The sequence below is a fragment of the Rhinatrema bivittatum genome, chromosome 16, assembly GCF_901001135.1.
Source record: "Rhinatrema bivittatum chromosome 16, aRhiBiv1.1, whole genome shotgun sequence".
NCBI lineage: Eukaryota > Metazoa > Chordata > Amphibia > Gymnophiona > Rhinatrematidae > Rhinatrema > Rhinatrema bivittatum.
Window position 1 is genome coordinate 36,021,196 of NC_042630.1, and position 14,574 is coordinate 36,035,769.

At 45.1% G+C, this 14,574-nt stretch overlaps 2 protein-coding genes across 3 annotated transcripts in view; one reads left to right on the plus strand and one right to left on the minus strand.

Moving 5' to 3' along the window:
- NCSTN (nicastrin) overlaps positions 1-8,373 on the minus strand; it is a 45,229-nt gene extending 36,856 nt beyond the window's left edge. For both annotated transcript variants that reach the window (XM_029581675.1, XM_029581674.1), the window contains exons 1-2: positions 8,215-8,373; positions 574-678 (exon numbers count right to left, since the gene is read on the minus strand). In XM_029581675.1, coding sequence (XP_029437535.1) covers positions 574-678; positions 8,215-8,296 — 187 coding nt within the window. In that variant the 5' untranslated portion in view covers positions 8,297-8,373. The remainder of the gene's footprint in view (positions 1-573; positions 679-8,214) is intronic.
- Positions 8,374-8,410: 37 nt separating this feature from the next.
- Positions 8,411-14,574, plus strand: part of COPA (coatomer protein complex subunit alpha) — a 58,361-nt gene continuing 52,197 nt past the window's right edge. The window contains exons 1-6 of the mRNA XM_029581673.1: positions 8,411-8,591; positions 8,934-9,047; positions 10,251-10,324; positions 11,045-11,125; positions 11,334-11,410; positions 11,856-11,965. Coding sequence (XP_029437533.1) covers positions 8,552-8,591; positions 8,934-9,047; positions 10,251-10,324; positions 11,045-11,125; positions 11,334-11,410; positions 11,856-11,965 — 496 coding nt within the window. The 5' untranslated portion in view covers positions 8,411-8,551. The remainder of the gene's footprint in view (positions 8,592-8,933; positions 9,048-10,250; positions 10,325-11,044; positions 11,126-11,333; positions 11,411-11,855; positions 11,966-14,574) is intronic.

Genomic DNA, 14,574 nt, shown 5'->3' on the forward strand with positions numbered 1-14,574 from the left:
GTTTATGGTTGTGCTCTGTCTTCTGCTTCTCCAGAAGGCAGATTATAAAAATTTAAAAATAAATAAATGTCAGTGTTGCAGCTCAGTCTTACTTTAAATATTTCTACTGATGAATGAGTGTAAAAAGCAATGGGAGATAGAGGCTACAACTGGTGCAGCAGTCTTAGCTCAGAGCCTTTGCGTAAGATGGAGAATTCTTTCCCAAGAAAAAAAACTTCCCCATAATGTCCTGAGCTGCCTAGGGGTGACCAACGGGAGAAAAGTTACATCCTGAGTCAGGACATAAAAAACACAGAGGATCACACTACAGTAGGGCAAATCTCCCTTAATGCAGCTTCCATAACCTATCGGATTAAAGGATATACAGTATATAGTGCTTAAAAATTACCTGAGTTAATCAATACAACCATCAGGTGGCAGCACATCACAAAAAAAATACACAATATAATAAGTTCTATGTATAGAACACTTATTGCCCACTATATTACCTATATTATGTTCGCGACGGGTAACAATTTATAAAAACAATATTCAACTTCTGTTTTCAGAGCTTTGGTATACATATGCACTCACATTGACAGCCTATCTGGTGGGTGGCATTCATGAGACGGACGCAGGGTGCAGTCTTGTTCAGTGGGATGTAGATTTTCCTCTCCACAGAATTACCCCGACTCGAGCCTAGAAAGAAGGAAACAGGCCCGAGAATGTTAGATTGGGATTGCCTTCAGTCATAATCCTTGACTGAACCCTAGAAGATCTCATAACCCTAAAGGGAGCAGGCTTGGCCAGTACCTGGATAGAAGACTTCCAAGGTGCTCTTCCCTGAATCGTAATGAATTAGTGCCTCGCCATGTTAGAGAGCATGACTGGAGGGCGCCACGTTTTGGGTGACATGTTTAAATGATCATGTCTGCTTTGTGAGCAGTACAGATCCACAGCACCTTTCAGAAGCTCTAGGGTCACAAGGTTTAGTCAAAATATAGTTTACCTGACTTGCAGAAATCCAACCTCAGAAATAACTTAGGGCCCAGTTTACTAACCTTTTTCTTATAGTTATAGAATGGGAAAAAAAACCCTTAGTAAATCAAGCCCTTAGTTTGTTAGTCTATTTAATATGCATAATTTGTTCGATAATAGCTCATTTTAACACATCAAAAGAATGTTGAGGCAAGTACGGTGGTCCAACCATGTACGAATCGCTCGTTAAATGCAACCCATATGCACTGAAACATCATTGGGTAGCAGTTAATGCATTTTGAAGTGAGAGGTCTTGATAATACAGGATCAAAAGGGGGAAAAAAGTAAAGGAAAATTGGTTATCTAATTTTCGTTCCTGGGGTACCACAGATCAGTCCAGACAAGTGGGTTTTGCATCCCTACCAGCAGATGGAGGCAGAGAATAAAAACTTTTCAGGCACTGTACCCAGGCCAAGATCCTTTGTTTCAAAACTTAACACACCTCATTGTAGGGCGAGCAGAGAACCAAAATTGGAGCTCCCACCTCTTAGCGAGAAAAAGCCTTCAACCATCAATGACGTATATATTCACAATCATCGTAAATTAAATTCTGCAGCATTAGCATATAGAAGCAAGAATAGTCTTTTGAAAAGGAAGGGCTTCTGGGCTGGTCTGGGGTATTCCGAGAATGAAAATTAGCCGGTAAGAACCAATTTTCCTTTCCTGTTCATATCCCAGATCAGTCCAGACAAGTGGGATGTACCCAAGTTCCCCCCTACACTGGGTGGAAACCCAAAAGACCCGCGCACAACACACTCTGCCCAAACATAGCCTCCTCTGGACTCCGAACATCCAACTGGTAATGTCTGGTATAAGTGTGCAGCGAAGACCAAGTCGCTGCCAGACAAATCTCCTGCAGCGAGACCAGCTGACACTCCGCCCAAGAGGCAGCCTGAGCCCTAGTTGAATCCGCACACAACCCCCTCTGGAATGGTTCATCCCTTACAGAGATAAGGCAAAAAAAAATCGCTTTCAATCATCACGCAATCGTGGCCTTGGAAGCCCTACTTCCCTTCCTTGCTCCTCTGAACAAGCCAAAGAGGTGAAGTGAACGTCGAAAACTGTTCGTGACCTTAAGATAACACAACAGAATCAACGAACATCCAGCAAGGGCAGCTCCCTCGTGTGTGACATATCCGACAACAAAAGGCTGGCAGCTCCACCATCTGGTTGAGATGAAAAGCAGAAACAACCTTCGGTAACAAGGAAGGAACTATACGCCATCATCCAAAATCTTCAAAAAGGGATCCCTATATGACCAGGCTTGAAGCTCTGAAATCTGCCTGGCCAAACAAATCACCAGCAAGAGGATGGCCTTCAGGGTAAAATCTTTCAAAGACGCCCTTCTCAACCTTTAAAAAGGTGGGTCCGCACAGAACCCTAAGCACTAGATTAAGGTTCCACGATGGACACATCCTACAGACCGGCAGATGCAAATGCTTTGCACCTTTCAGAAAACGAATGACGTCCAGATGGGAGGCCAACGGCCCCCCTGAAGCTTACCTCGAAGACATCCTAAGGCTATCACCTGCACTCAAAGCGAATTGTAAGTCAGTCCCTTTGACAAGCCCCTTTGCAAAAAGGCTAAGACCTGAGAAATGTTCACTTGCAAAGGCTCTAAACCTTCCTCAATACACCACAACCCAAAAACTCTCCAAACTCAGATATAAGCCAGAGAAGTGGCTGGCCTCCTAGCCTCAAGCAAAGTAGTGATTACCTGCTTTGAGTATCCTTTCAATACAAGTGCCACCTCTCAAAAGTGATCTGCCCTGATGCAGCAACTCCTGCAGATGAGACAATCGGATGGGACCGTCTATCGCGAGATGAACCAGATCCGCAAACCACAAAAGGCCATGGGGGAAACACATACAGCAGAAGCTTTGTCGGCAAAGGTTGCACCAGAGCATTGAACTCTTCTGAACCAACCTTTCTCCTGAGGCTGAAGAACTGCTCCGCCTTGGTATTGCCTTGCAATGCCATTAGGTCAAGCTGGGGCCTGCCCCACCTGATCTGAATGAGAACAAAGGCCTCTACTGACAACTCCCACTCTCCCAGATCCAGCTGCTGCCTGCTGAGATAATCTGCCTGCTTATTGTCCACTCTGGCCACGTGAGAGGCCGCTAAGCCTGCTAGATGTTTCTCCGCCCAGATAAAAAGTTCTTGGGGATCCCAAGCCACCAGACGACTCTTTGTCCTGCTCTGATGACTGATATATGCCACAGTCACATTGTCAGAGAAAACTTGTACTGTCTGCCCTTGAATCTGCAGAAAGAAGGTCACTAACACCTTACGCACCACCCTTGTTTCTAAACGACTGATCAACCAGGACACTTCTACTACCGATTACGGACCCTGGGCTGCCTGTCCTTGACACACAGCCCCCCCAAACTTTGAGGCTGGCATCTGTGGTCACTACCACCCAGTCCAGAATCTCCAGTTCTGCTCCTCTCTCCAAACTGGGATATGAAAGCCACCACGAAAGACTGGACCTGGAACCACCCTGAAGTGGCAAAGGAAGCTAAAACTCCTCCAATAGTGGATTCCAATGGGACAAAAGTGCCCTCTGTAGCGGCCGCATGTGAGCAAGTGCCCAAGGAACTAACCCCAGCATAGATGCCATAGAACTCAGGACCTGCAAATAATCCCAGACCCTGGGATCAGCAAGATGCAGCAGATGAAGCACCTGAGACTGAAACTTCACAATCCTGTCCAAGGTAGGGAACACCTTGCCTATTCGGGTATCAAACCATGCCCCCAGATATTCCAACGACTGGGGGGGGGGGGGGGGCTCCAGATGGCTCTTTGCCAGGTCCACTACCCAGTCCAGAGACTGCGGTAACTCAAAATCGCCACCCTGAAGAGCAGAGCATGAAACTGAAAATGCTCTCCTAGCACCATGAACCACAGAAACTTCAGATGGTCAGAATGTATCGGGATGTGCAGATAGGCCTCTGCTAAATCAAACGACTCCAGAAACTCCCCTTTGCGATCCGCTGCTATCACAGTTCGCGTCTCCATTTGAAAACGTGGGACCCGCAGCCAGGGCCGGTGCAAGGGGATTAGGCACCCTAGGCACTTTCTGCTTTGCGCTGCCACCCCGCGCCCCCCCCCCCCCCCCCCGGTCGTACAGACACCCCCCCTACCCCTGGTCGCCGCCCCGACTCCTTCCTTTTAGTTTTTTGGGCCGTGAGTGGAGATGGCCCCACATGGCTCACACCCCCTAATGGTCGGTGAGCTAGGCCCAGGCCTAGGGCACCTACTGCTTCTTCCGGCCCTGCCCACAGCGCCGCATTGACCTTCTGTAGCTCGAGGATGGGCTGAAAAGTGCCCTTCTTTTTGGGAACCACGAAGTTCAGAGTACCTTCCTCTTCCTCATTCCTCTGGGGGGGGGGAACTGGGACAACAGTGTCCAGGCGCCACAGCCGCTGCAACGTATCCTGAACAATCTCTCGCTTGACGCGGGAAGCACAATGGGACCTCACATAGGTTTCTTTGAGAGGGCGAGAACATTCTAAAGCGTAGCAGTCTCTTATCACTTACAGAACCCATTGCTGCACCGTGACCTCCTAAAAGAGGGCTAATCTCCACCCCCCCCAAGGAAGAGTGGACCCGCATGACCTCATTGGGAGGTCTTAGTCCTTCCAGCCTCCTGGCCAGAACTGTCCCAAGGTCTGAGTGTCCCCCAAAAGGACTGCTGCCTTCCCATGTCTTGCTTTTGCACTAAAGCTGAAGAACTTCTGATGGAGCAAAATCTTCTCATATCTCAAAAGCGAGATCGAGGCAGGAAAAGTCTTCTTATCCTCACACAACTTATTCCCTTTCGATTCTCCCAAATGCTTCATTAACTGCTCCAGATCTTCTCTGAATAACAGTTTCCCTTTAAAAGAAAATTATTCCTTACCTGCTAATTTTCGTTCCTGTAGTACCAGGCTCAGTCCAGACGGTGGGTTATGTCCCCCGTCCAGCAGATGGAGTCAGAATAGACTTCGAGGGGCGTAACCATATATACCAGTACCCCCTCTGCAGGAGGGGGTACCTGGGACAAGTACAGACGATCTTTAGTGGCAAAGAAGTGAGGGAAAAGCCAGAGATCTACTGGGATCTATGATACTGCACTAGGAATGAAAATGGATGGAGTAATGCAGCCTAGCGCTCCTCCTCTGCCATTATATTCTGTGTATTTATAAAAGCAACAATCAAGTTTTTATGTAATCATTGACAGAACTGCTGCTTCAGTGAACTGTGTGGTAGAAGATGGTTAGTAATACATTTGCATATCACTTTTCTTCAAAGCATTGCTGTTGCTTAATTAGGAAACAGCCATTGTGGAGAGGGGGAGATCAGCAAGAACAATACCAGATCTTTACTTTAAAAATAAACAAATAGTTCCAGAAGGTCTTAATGAAGGAACAGAATGGTATACTGTTATGTTGAGCACCATGCAGACACAGACTGGATGGGCCAGGCAGTTCCTTCACCAATCTCTTATAGCCTTTTACTTGCAATCTGATTGGTTCTTTAACCAAAGTATAGACAGTAGATAAAATAAATGCATGTGTGTCACTGTGAGGATAGAAGACCTGAAAAAGACCCGGGTGGCACCCAGAGCCATGCCAGGACTGGATAAGCAAGATATTAAGCTTAGATAACGTTTTGATTATTCTCCTGTTGCTCTAACAAAGTTATTATAAATGATCAAGACTAAAGACTAAAGATGTAGCTTTATGTTGTTAACCCCAATTATTTATCCAAGTTCAATCTTCCTGTTTATTGTAAGACATCCTCCTGTCATGTTATTGTTTAAAATGTAAACCGACTTGATTAGTAATTCTGTTACTGGAAAATCGGTATATAAAAATGCTAAATAAATAAATTATAGTCTACTAAGAAAGCAGTGGGAGAAATGTTAGAAAGCCAAGACTGCCTGCCTCTCTCTCTCTCATGCTTTGAAGCAGTCTGGGAAGCCGTAACTCAGGAAAGCTTGAGAGGAGAGTACAGCAAGGCTGGGGGTTTCAGCTTTCCTGGGCGCATTCATGGTTACATTGCCTCAAGCAAATGCTAGGCAGAGTCATTGAATTCTTGCAGCATGTGAGGCAGTTCATGAGGATTGTGAACTGAAGTTATATAATTACAGTCCTACAAACTCTTGACAATCATAATGCAACGATTCTTTGTCCAAGAAATCTTCATGCATAGATAGCACTGTAAGCTTGCTATTACAATGCTATACTGTGAAACCCTAAAGGCTAAAGGATGGAAATGAAGAAAAGAGTGCATGAAATAACGTATTGGTATGGCAGTTATTACCCTTAACCAACAAGCCTTGATGCTGTTGATACAACTCTATCATTGCTCTCTGCTTCAACAAAAGGGGGAGAAGGGGAATTGGATTTGTTCAGCAACCTAGCCCCAACTTTTTGGGTCTGGGGAAACAAGTATGGGGGTAACTTGCTGATGCGGCGGTTACTACCCTTAAACAACAAGACTGTTACTATTTATTTATTTTATTTATTTAGAATTTTTATATACCGGCAATCATGAAAACATATCTTGCTGGTTTACATAAAACAGGGGTGGCATTATATACATAAAAACTAGAACTGTGGTGACCGAAGGTACAGTTACATTTAACAAGGGTAGCCGAACTTGGAGAGGAAGAAATAGGAGAGAATAGAAATAGTTAAACAATATACAATTTAAGTATGGTATACAAAATAAATGTTATATACAAGAGGCGTGGTGTTTTAGGAGTCATTGGATTGTGTCAATGGGTTGTGTCCGGAAAAGCTTGCTTGAATAACCAAGTCTTAAGTTTTTTCCTAAAAGTTGGGAGGCAGGGCTCCTGTCTGAGGTCTGTAGGAATGGAACTATGATGCAACTCAAACATTGTTCTATGCTTCAACAGCAAGGCATAGCAGGGAATATAAACATGGGGTAACATATACAGCACAGGCTTACTGGGCAGATTGGATGGACCATTTGATCCTTTTCTGTAGTCATTTCTATGTTTCTATAATAACCATGGGTCTCACTGATTTTTTTTTTAAACATGATTAATTATTTAGGTACATATTGTTACATGGTACGAGACCATATGGGTCCCTTCCATGTGATCTCAAAACTTTGCATGTAAAACATCTTTTGGTTATGTTGGTATAATAAAAGATATTGCAATCTATTAATAATCCAATGCCCTCGGACCTGTAATACTGAAAAAGATGAGACTACGAGTCCCAGACTACAACAGGCACATATATGTCAAGAGTACAAACACAGGACTAGATAAGCCTGTCCTTGACCCAACGCTCTTGGTAACAAAAACCTGAACGGCCATAAGTAAACTAACGAAAACTCAGGAGAACTGATAGAAAAGGAACCAGAAATTGATCCAAAGTAAAGACTCAATGGGTCCCGAGTCTCCTTTTCTGTCAAATTCTTGCAAGAACGTGAACCCGCAGAGCTGCAAAGTGACCAGATTATTGGAGCGAGACTTCCTTTTTTTTTTTTTTTCACGTATCGTAAAGTTACATCTAAGTGCACTGTGGGATTTGTAGTCCTTGAATACTCCAATACAGGTACCAGAATGCACTATGATTGGGAGGGGATGGGGGGAGGAAAGAGTTATCAAACATCCAGGACTGGACTATAGTCTCTATCGGAAGGCCAGGTGACTGCCGCTATGTAGCGAATCCCTGGAGAAGAAGGGGGGGGGGAAGGAGAAGAAGGGGGAGGGGGGGGAGGGAGGGGAGGGGAGGGGAGAGGGAGGGGAGGGGAGGGGAGAGGGGGGGGAGGGGGAAGGATAACCATGAACTGGATGAGGGTTGGAGGGGCGACCTGGAAAGAGGATGGCGAGGGTAATAGGTGATTAGAAGTATGAGGAATGAATGCGGGAGGGGAAGGAGTGAAGAGAGGAATAAACAGTGATTGGGGAGGAGGGGGATTAGAGGACGGAGTGATGGAGGATGCAGGCTGAGAGGAAGGTGTTAGGAGAGACCGGGGAATGGGGTGAGGAGTGAATGGGTGAAGACAGTCTGGAGGTTGATAACTGGGTAAAGGGAGATGATATTAGAAAACGGGTGCTTGAAGGGAGCATTAGTTGAATGGAGGAAAGAGCGTGGGATGGGAGGGAGTAATCAGTTAAACCCCAGGGAGCCAGCGCACCTCCCCGACCCGGGACCCTGCGGCTGTGGGCCTCACCTGACAGCAAGAGGAGGACGTTGCAGAGTGCGAGGAGAAGCCCCGCGGGGCGCCCGGTGCCTCCGCCCGCTGCCACCGCCATGGTTCCACAGCCAGACTTCCGCTTTTCCTCGCCCGGAAGTGGCTGGAAAGACGCTCCCTCCGCCCGCCGGGCTCGCTGGTGCTGGGAGGACCGGGAAAGGGCGGGGGTCGAGGAGCGCCGAGGCGCAGAAGCGGAAGTGGGTGGCGGGGTAGCCGCGGCCCAGGCGCTTCCGCTACGCTGACGTGGAGCCGGAGCCGCCGCTGCAGCCGGTTGCCTGCGAGACACGGAGAGAAGGGCGCGCGGGGAGCCGGCAGGATGCTGACCAAATTCGAGACCAAATCTGCGCGCGTGAAAGGTGAGAGGGTGACGCGGGAGGGGCCCGGGGCCTGTCCATGGCGGCGAGGCGATGCCCGCTGAACGTGCAGTATACACCTGTTAGTGTGATTTCACGGAGCCGGTCCCCCTTATACGCACTCTTTGTCAACTCCGGTCTCCGTGGTTAGTCCAAGGCTGCCTCTTCTCTCGCCTTGAATTCACTCGGAGTAGCGGGAAGGCCTGTGCTGGCCAGCGGTGTTAGGTACCGGTGTGCGTGCGGCTGTAGTAGAAAGAATTGGTACCGGGGGGGGGGGGGGGGTGTTCTAGAGACGCGAGATAAGAGCTGTTCGGCGTCGGCAGTGCACATCTGTTTCTTTTCTAGGCCTCAGCTTTCACCCCAAACGGCCCTGGATATTGACCAGCTTGCACAATGGGGTCATACAGCTCTGGGACTACCGTATGTGCACTCTGATCGACAAGTTTGACGAACATGATGGTGAGTAGCTGAGCTAGGATAGCAGTTCAAAGACTTCTCTAGAGGGAAGGGAAAATAATGTATGCGTAGTGATTCCCCTGTGAATACTCTGGGACCCGGTTATTTTATTAGAGCAGTGATTTAAAACATACATTTTATATTTCAAGGGGGAAATAAGTTTAGTAAACCAGTGGTGATACAGCTATGCTGGCCAAATGGCACAGTGTTAAATGTTCTTTGCCAGACAGAGAGGGCAGTTTCCCCAAGGACTAAAATAGTAAGGGGCCCAAAGAAGTTAATCCCTGCTCTAGACTGCCAGTGCTGACCAGCATTACCACTGCTGCAGTCACTGAGCATTTAAATTACAGGTCGATGTGCCTAAAATTTCAGGGAGAAGGGGAGGCACAGCAGTTGAATTGGTACTCACTGCTTATAAGATATTGTTACAGATGGGAGAAGGGATAACAAGGGGCCTTGATTGGTAGAGGGTCCAGAAATGAGGGAAGAAGAGAGAAGAAAAAGAAAGCAAATTGAGGGAGGAAGTTAAGTAGGGTGATGGGAAGGAATCTGGGGAAGAGAACTATTTAAAGCACTTGCCAATCCAATCCTGGAGGCATATCTAACCAGATGAGTTTTCTGGATATGTATATGAGAGATTTGTATGCACTGGGTCTCTAATGCATCCAAATCTATCTAATAAATATTCATTACTAATACCCTCAAAATCAGACTGGTTAAATATGCCTCCAGAACTGGGTTGGTAAATGCTGGATTAAAGGTAAGTTATGATTTTGAATATTTTAATTGCCCAAGGTCCAAAACAGCTCTCAACTGCTCCACTCTCTACTGCTAACTAGACTTCAGTAATATTTATAACATGGGGCTCCAGTTCTTTGGACCAGAGGTAGATAACTCCAATCCTGGAGAGACACAATTAGGTCTGGTTTTCAGGATATCCACAATGAATGTTCATGAGATAAATTTGCATGCACTGCCCCCATTGTAGATATCCTGCAAACCTGACTGGCTAGGTGTGTCTTGATGACTGGTTTGAGAACCCCTGCCCTAAGTAGTACTTTTAGAGGGAAGATTGAGCCACCGACAGTCATGTTGGAAGCTTGTAGTAGCCATGTTGGTTCTAGAGCAGCTTAAAAAAAAACGGCATGGTGCAATTTATGTTGGTGGTTTTTCAGCAAAGACTAATCAAATTCTGTATCCATCAAGGTCCCGTGCGAGGGATTGATTTCCACAAGCAGCAGCCACTGTTCGTCTCTGGAGGGGATGACTATAAAATCAAAGTAAGGCAGAAACTGTAATGGAGGGAAAAGGAAAAATGTACATGCATACAAGGTTTCTAAAATGTTTTGGGGGTTTTTAATGTAATTGGAACTCAGTGAGAGAGAATTATTGTATTACAGCAGTAGCCTCCAAAGTTGACCTGGGATGCAGTTATGTATAATTTTTTTTGTTTGTTTAATTAATCTTTCTTACCAGATGACAGTGACATCTTCTCATGCTCTGTTTTGATCTCTGTATATCTTATAATGAAATTACCCCTTTACCTCTGCTTGGTTCAGTTTGCGATGAAAAAAATCATTCTGCAAAACTAAATTCTGCTTTCCGTTTTAAATTTAAACTCTATGAATTTGTTCAGCTGAAATGGTGGTCTGGTATGTTCCTGTCGAAATGTGAGTGAGATAATGGTCCCCCCCCCCCATCCCCAGAATAGCAGTCCCATAATATTCTAGTATAGGACCTGTTAGCAGGACCCTTGCTTGTACCTCAAAGATTATAGGGGAAAGAAAGTTAACATTTTGCATTTATATAGTTTCTTTTTCTGTGCATTTGTAATAGAATACGTACAGTGCTGGGATGTAAAATTTGATGTTTTATCAACTAGGAATGAAAGAAAGCTCTGGGGGTGGGGGGACACATTGCTTAATTAGAAGAGAGGAGGAAAATGGTGTCACGTCAAGCTGCAGTTTGACTTTTTCCTTTTTTTTTTTTTTTTTTTGTAGGTTTGGAATTACAAGCTGCGTCGCTGTCTCTTTACACTTCTCGGACACCTTGACTACATTCGCACCACCTTCTTCCATCATGTGAGTCCCATGGTTTTATTTTCCTCTTGCTCTTCCCGTGTCCGTGCACCACATGGCAGGACTCCTTTCTATGAAGGCTCCTGCACAGGGCCCCTCTTCTTCCCAATCCTTGCAAAGCTGATTCTTTGGTGTTGGCATGCACAGCAGCGAGCTAGTCTGTTAGTGGCTTGGCTTGATTTAGGATTTTTTTTTTTTTTTTTGCTTCCAGGAGTATCCTTGGATCCTGAGTGCTTCTGATGATCAGACTATACGAGTTTGGAACTGGCAATCTAGGACTTGTGTCTGGTAAAAACAAAACAAAACAAAACAAAAAACTGTTGGATAATTAACTACAGAAAAAGGGCTGGAGAACCCCCACAGATAAATTCTTGGGTAGATGGTGTTTTGCAGTCAGCATTAGCAGGGGAAGGAGTTTTTTTTCCTGGCCCTCACAGAATCTCCATATGAAACCTGCGTTTGATGAGGCAACGCAGGGGGTTGGCTCAGTGGGCAACTAGGCTAAAAAAAAACAAAACAAAAAAACTCAGCCTGTGACTTGGCAAGAGTAAAAGTGCGGGTTCTAGTCCATATGTATTATGGTAGGTTGCACTGCAGGATTCTGCAGTAAGTGTGATTCCTCACACAGCGGATCTAAGAAACGGGAATTTGAGGATCTGTCTCTTTAATTGCTGCGTGTTGTGCACTGTTTTTCAATGTTCATTTTTGCTTTTCTTTTTGTCCCCCCTCACAGTGTTCTAACAGGCCATAACCACTACGTGATGTGTGCCCAGTTCCACCCTTCTGAGGACCTGGTGGTATCTGCCAGCCTGGACCAGACTGTCCGCGTCTGGGATATTTCTGGTGAGCTGCCCTGGTTGAGAGGGTGCGCGGTGGGTGAGGGCCCAGTGTGAAACTGCAATGATTGAACTGTATCCATGCAGGTGTACTGTCCTGAAAGGAAGCTGACGCCCCCTCCTCCCCCAGGACATCCCCACACCACAAAATGATGGCTAGTCAGCCCTAGCAGCGAATTGTCTCCCACCCCCTTTCACTGTTTGTTGCGATGGTGCACGCTGGTAGAGGCAGAGCTGAGCACTGGAAGAGTTTTGGTTCAACACCCTAATCATGCAGTTATTAACAGGCTACTATGCATGGAGTTTCCTAGCTCTAGGGTGGAAGAAAGCCAGTGGCAACCATAAAACTCGATTTGACCACTAGTTTTTATCAGTAAATGGCTAAACGGTTGGGCAACCTTTTTGCAACATAATCAAAAAATCTTTAAAATTAAGACATTCATAACTAGGCGCTCCCAGCTGAATGCCTTCATTTGCCTTTTAAATAATCATTGATCACTATATACCTGACTTGCTTCTTTTAAGGAAACATTTTTTTTTTCATTTTAAAAATAGGATCCTTACACCCTGACATGGGTCCGTGTTTAGAAAAAGACCTGCATGAGGGGGCTCTTCAAGTCAAGCTGCAGGCTTCATTCAATCATGCCGACAGCAGCTCTACTGAGTAGGGTACTCAGAACATATAGATAGACATAAATATAGATATGTATATATATTTATATACACACATAGATATAGGGCCATCAATATCTTTGCCTGTGGGAAAACGCCCAAAGGCTTATAGCTTAATTTTAGGTCCATTTAATGTTTTTTTTTTTATTTTTAGTCCAATCTTATGCGTATAAAAAGTGAGCCTTATAATCCTATGGAATAATCTGGCTATAGCTTATAGTATAAAGAGAAATCCTTGAAATACTACATCTGCTTAAACATAACCCCGACACACAGCTGCATTTTGTAAAAGTACTGCATCGGAGGTTTCTTGACTTCTGCCGACTCTGAAAACGGAGGAAAATGCTGGTAAAATGCTGACAGGAAGTGATTTATTTATTTATTTAACACTTTTTTATACCGACCTTCATAGTAAATAAACCATATCGGATCGGTTTACATAAAACAAGGGTATAACAGAAGCAATAAATAAAAGTAATTAACAAGAGAAGAGAATAAGATAAAGTTACATTTAACAAGGAGTAAAAACTTGGGAAGCTTAAAAGCTGGAAGGAAGTTAAATGCCAAAAAATAATTAAAGAAGCATAGTCCAAAAGGAATTTGGATTAAAGCAAGATGCTTTAATCAGTAAGTGCCAGAGTTCTTCGTTTGAATGGTTGTCAGACTTTAATCTTCTACGTCCAAGTGATGTCACAGGTTGAATATTTTCTATTAGTTGTGACCAGTCTGAGTGTGATAAATCACTTTATGGTATTTAATGTTTAGGGTGTATATGGGTGAAGGGTTGAACCGGTTACCTTGATTGATGTTGGATTCTATTGCACTCAGACTAGTCGCAACAGATAAAAGATGTTCAAGACCAGTGATGTCATTTCCCTTCAGCATTTTAAGAATGTTTTGCTCCATTTTTAGAGACGTACATAAGCCACAGGCTAAGGTATTGACGATCCTACACACACACACACATACGTGTATTCTTTAATAGGATTTAGTTGTATTTCCAGGAATTGGGAGAACATTCAGTTCTGATTGTTTTCCTTATTTTTTCAGGAGTTTGGTGAGCTAGTTCACATGGTGGATTTCATTTTGTGAAGCACATGTCCCACCCATATGCACTACTTTAAAATGGTGCATAAAGTGTCCCTGTTGTTTTGCTGGAAGCTGCTGCAGGCCCTGGCTTCAAGCTGTCAGCAGACACCCAGCAGTGAGCAGGAGAGAGAGCTCTGTATAGGCACTGCTGAATACAAAGGTGTTCTTTTGCGTACAAGGCAGGAGAATGCGAGGACATGGTATCGCCTGCAAATTTCGTTGTTGCAGTTTTTCACTGGGGCCGACTCCCCCGCTCTTTCTAGGTGCACACACAGACATGACCAGCTTTGTGAGCAGTAGAGGCTTGGGAAGGAAGGCAACAGAGGAGCTCTGTTTGCCCCCTGTCCTCTGCTGCTGACTTGGGCACCATCTCATCTGTTCTCTCAGTAACATGCAGCTGCGGCTCTGATCTATACTTCTCTGGTCCCCCTCGCCCCTGTCCTCCTCTCTCTCTCTCTCTGCAGTCACGATAGGTTATTCGGTATACAGAGGTATCTCAGTTGATCTGTGGTTCGCAGAATATAGTGTTAGTGGATCTCTTAAGGAAGGTTGCCTGTGAAGGGCTTATTACTCTTATTGAGAATGGAGGCTTATTACTCTTATTGAGAATGGAGGATAACTGCTCTATCCTTCAGTTATCAACAACCTCTAAAGAAAACTAGTCCAATTCATAAATCAAGTTTTCCTTTGTTGGGCAGAAGGGGATCAGAGAAGTGCATCATTAAACTGGAAGGTCTTTCATCCCAACATCCAAGGAGAGAGAGAGAGGGAGATGGTGGCGGCTTACTTTAGATGCCTGTCTGCAGCATTAAACTGCATGGAAGTCTCCGAAAGCCTGACTAATCCTGCAGGTCA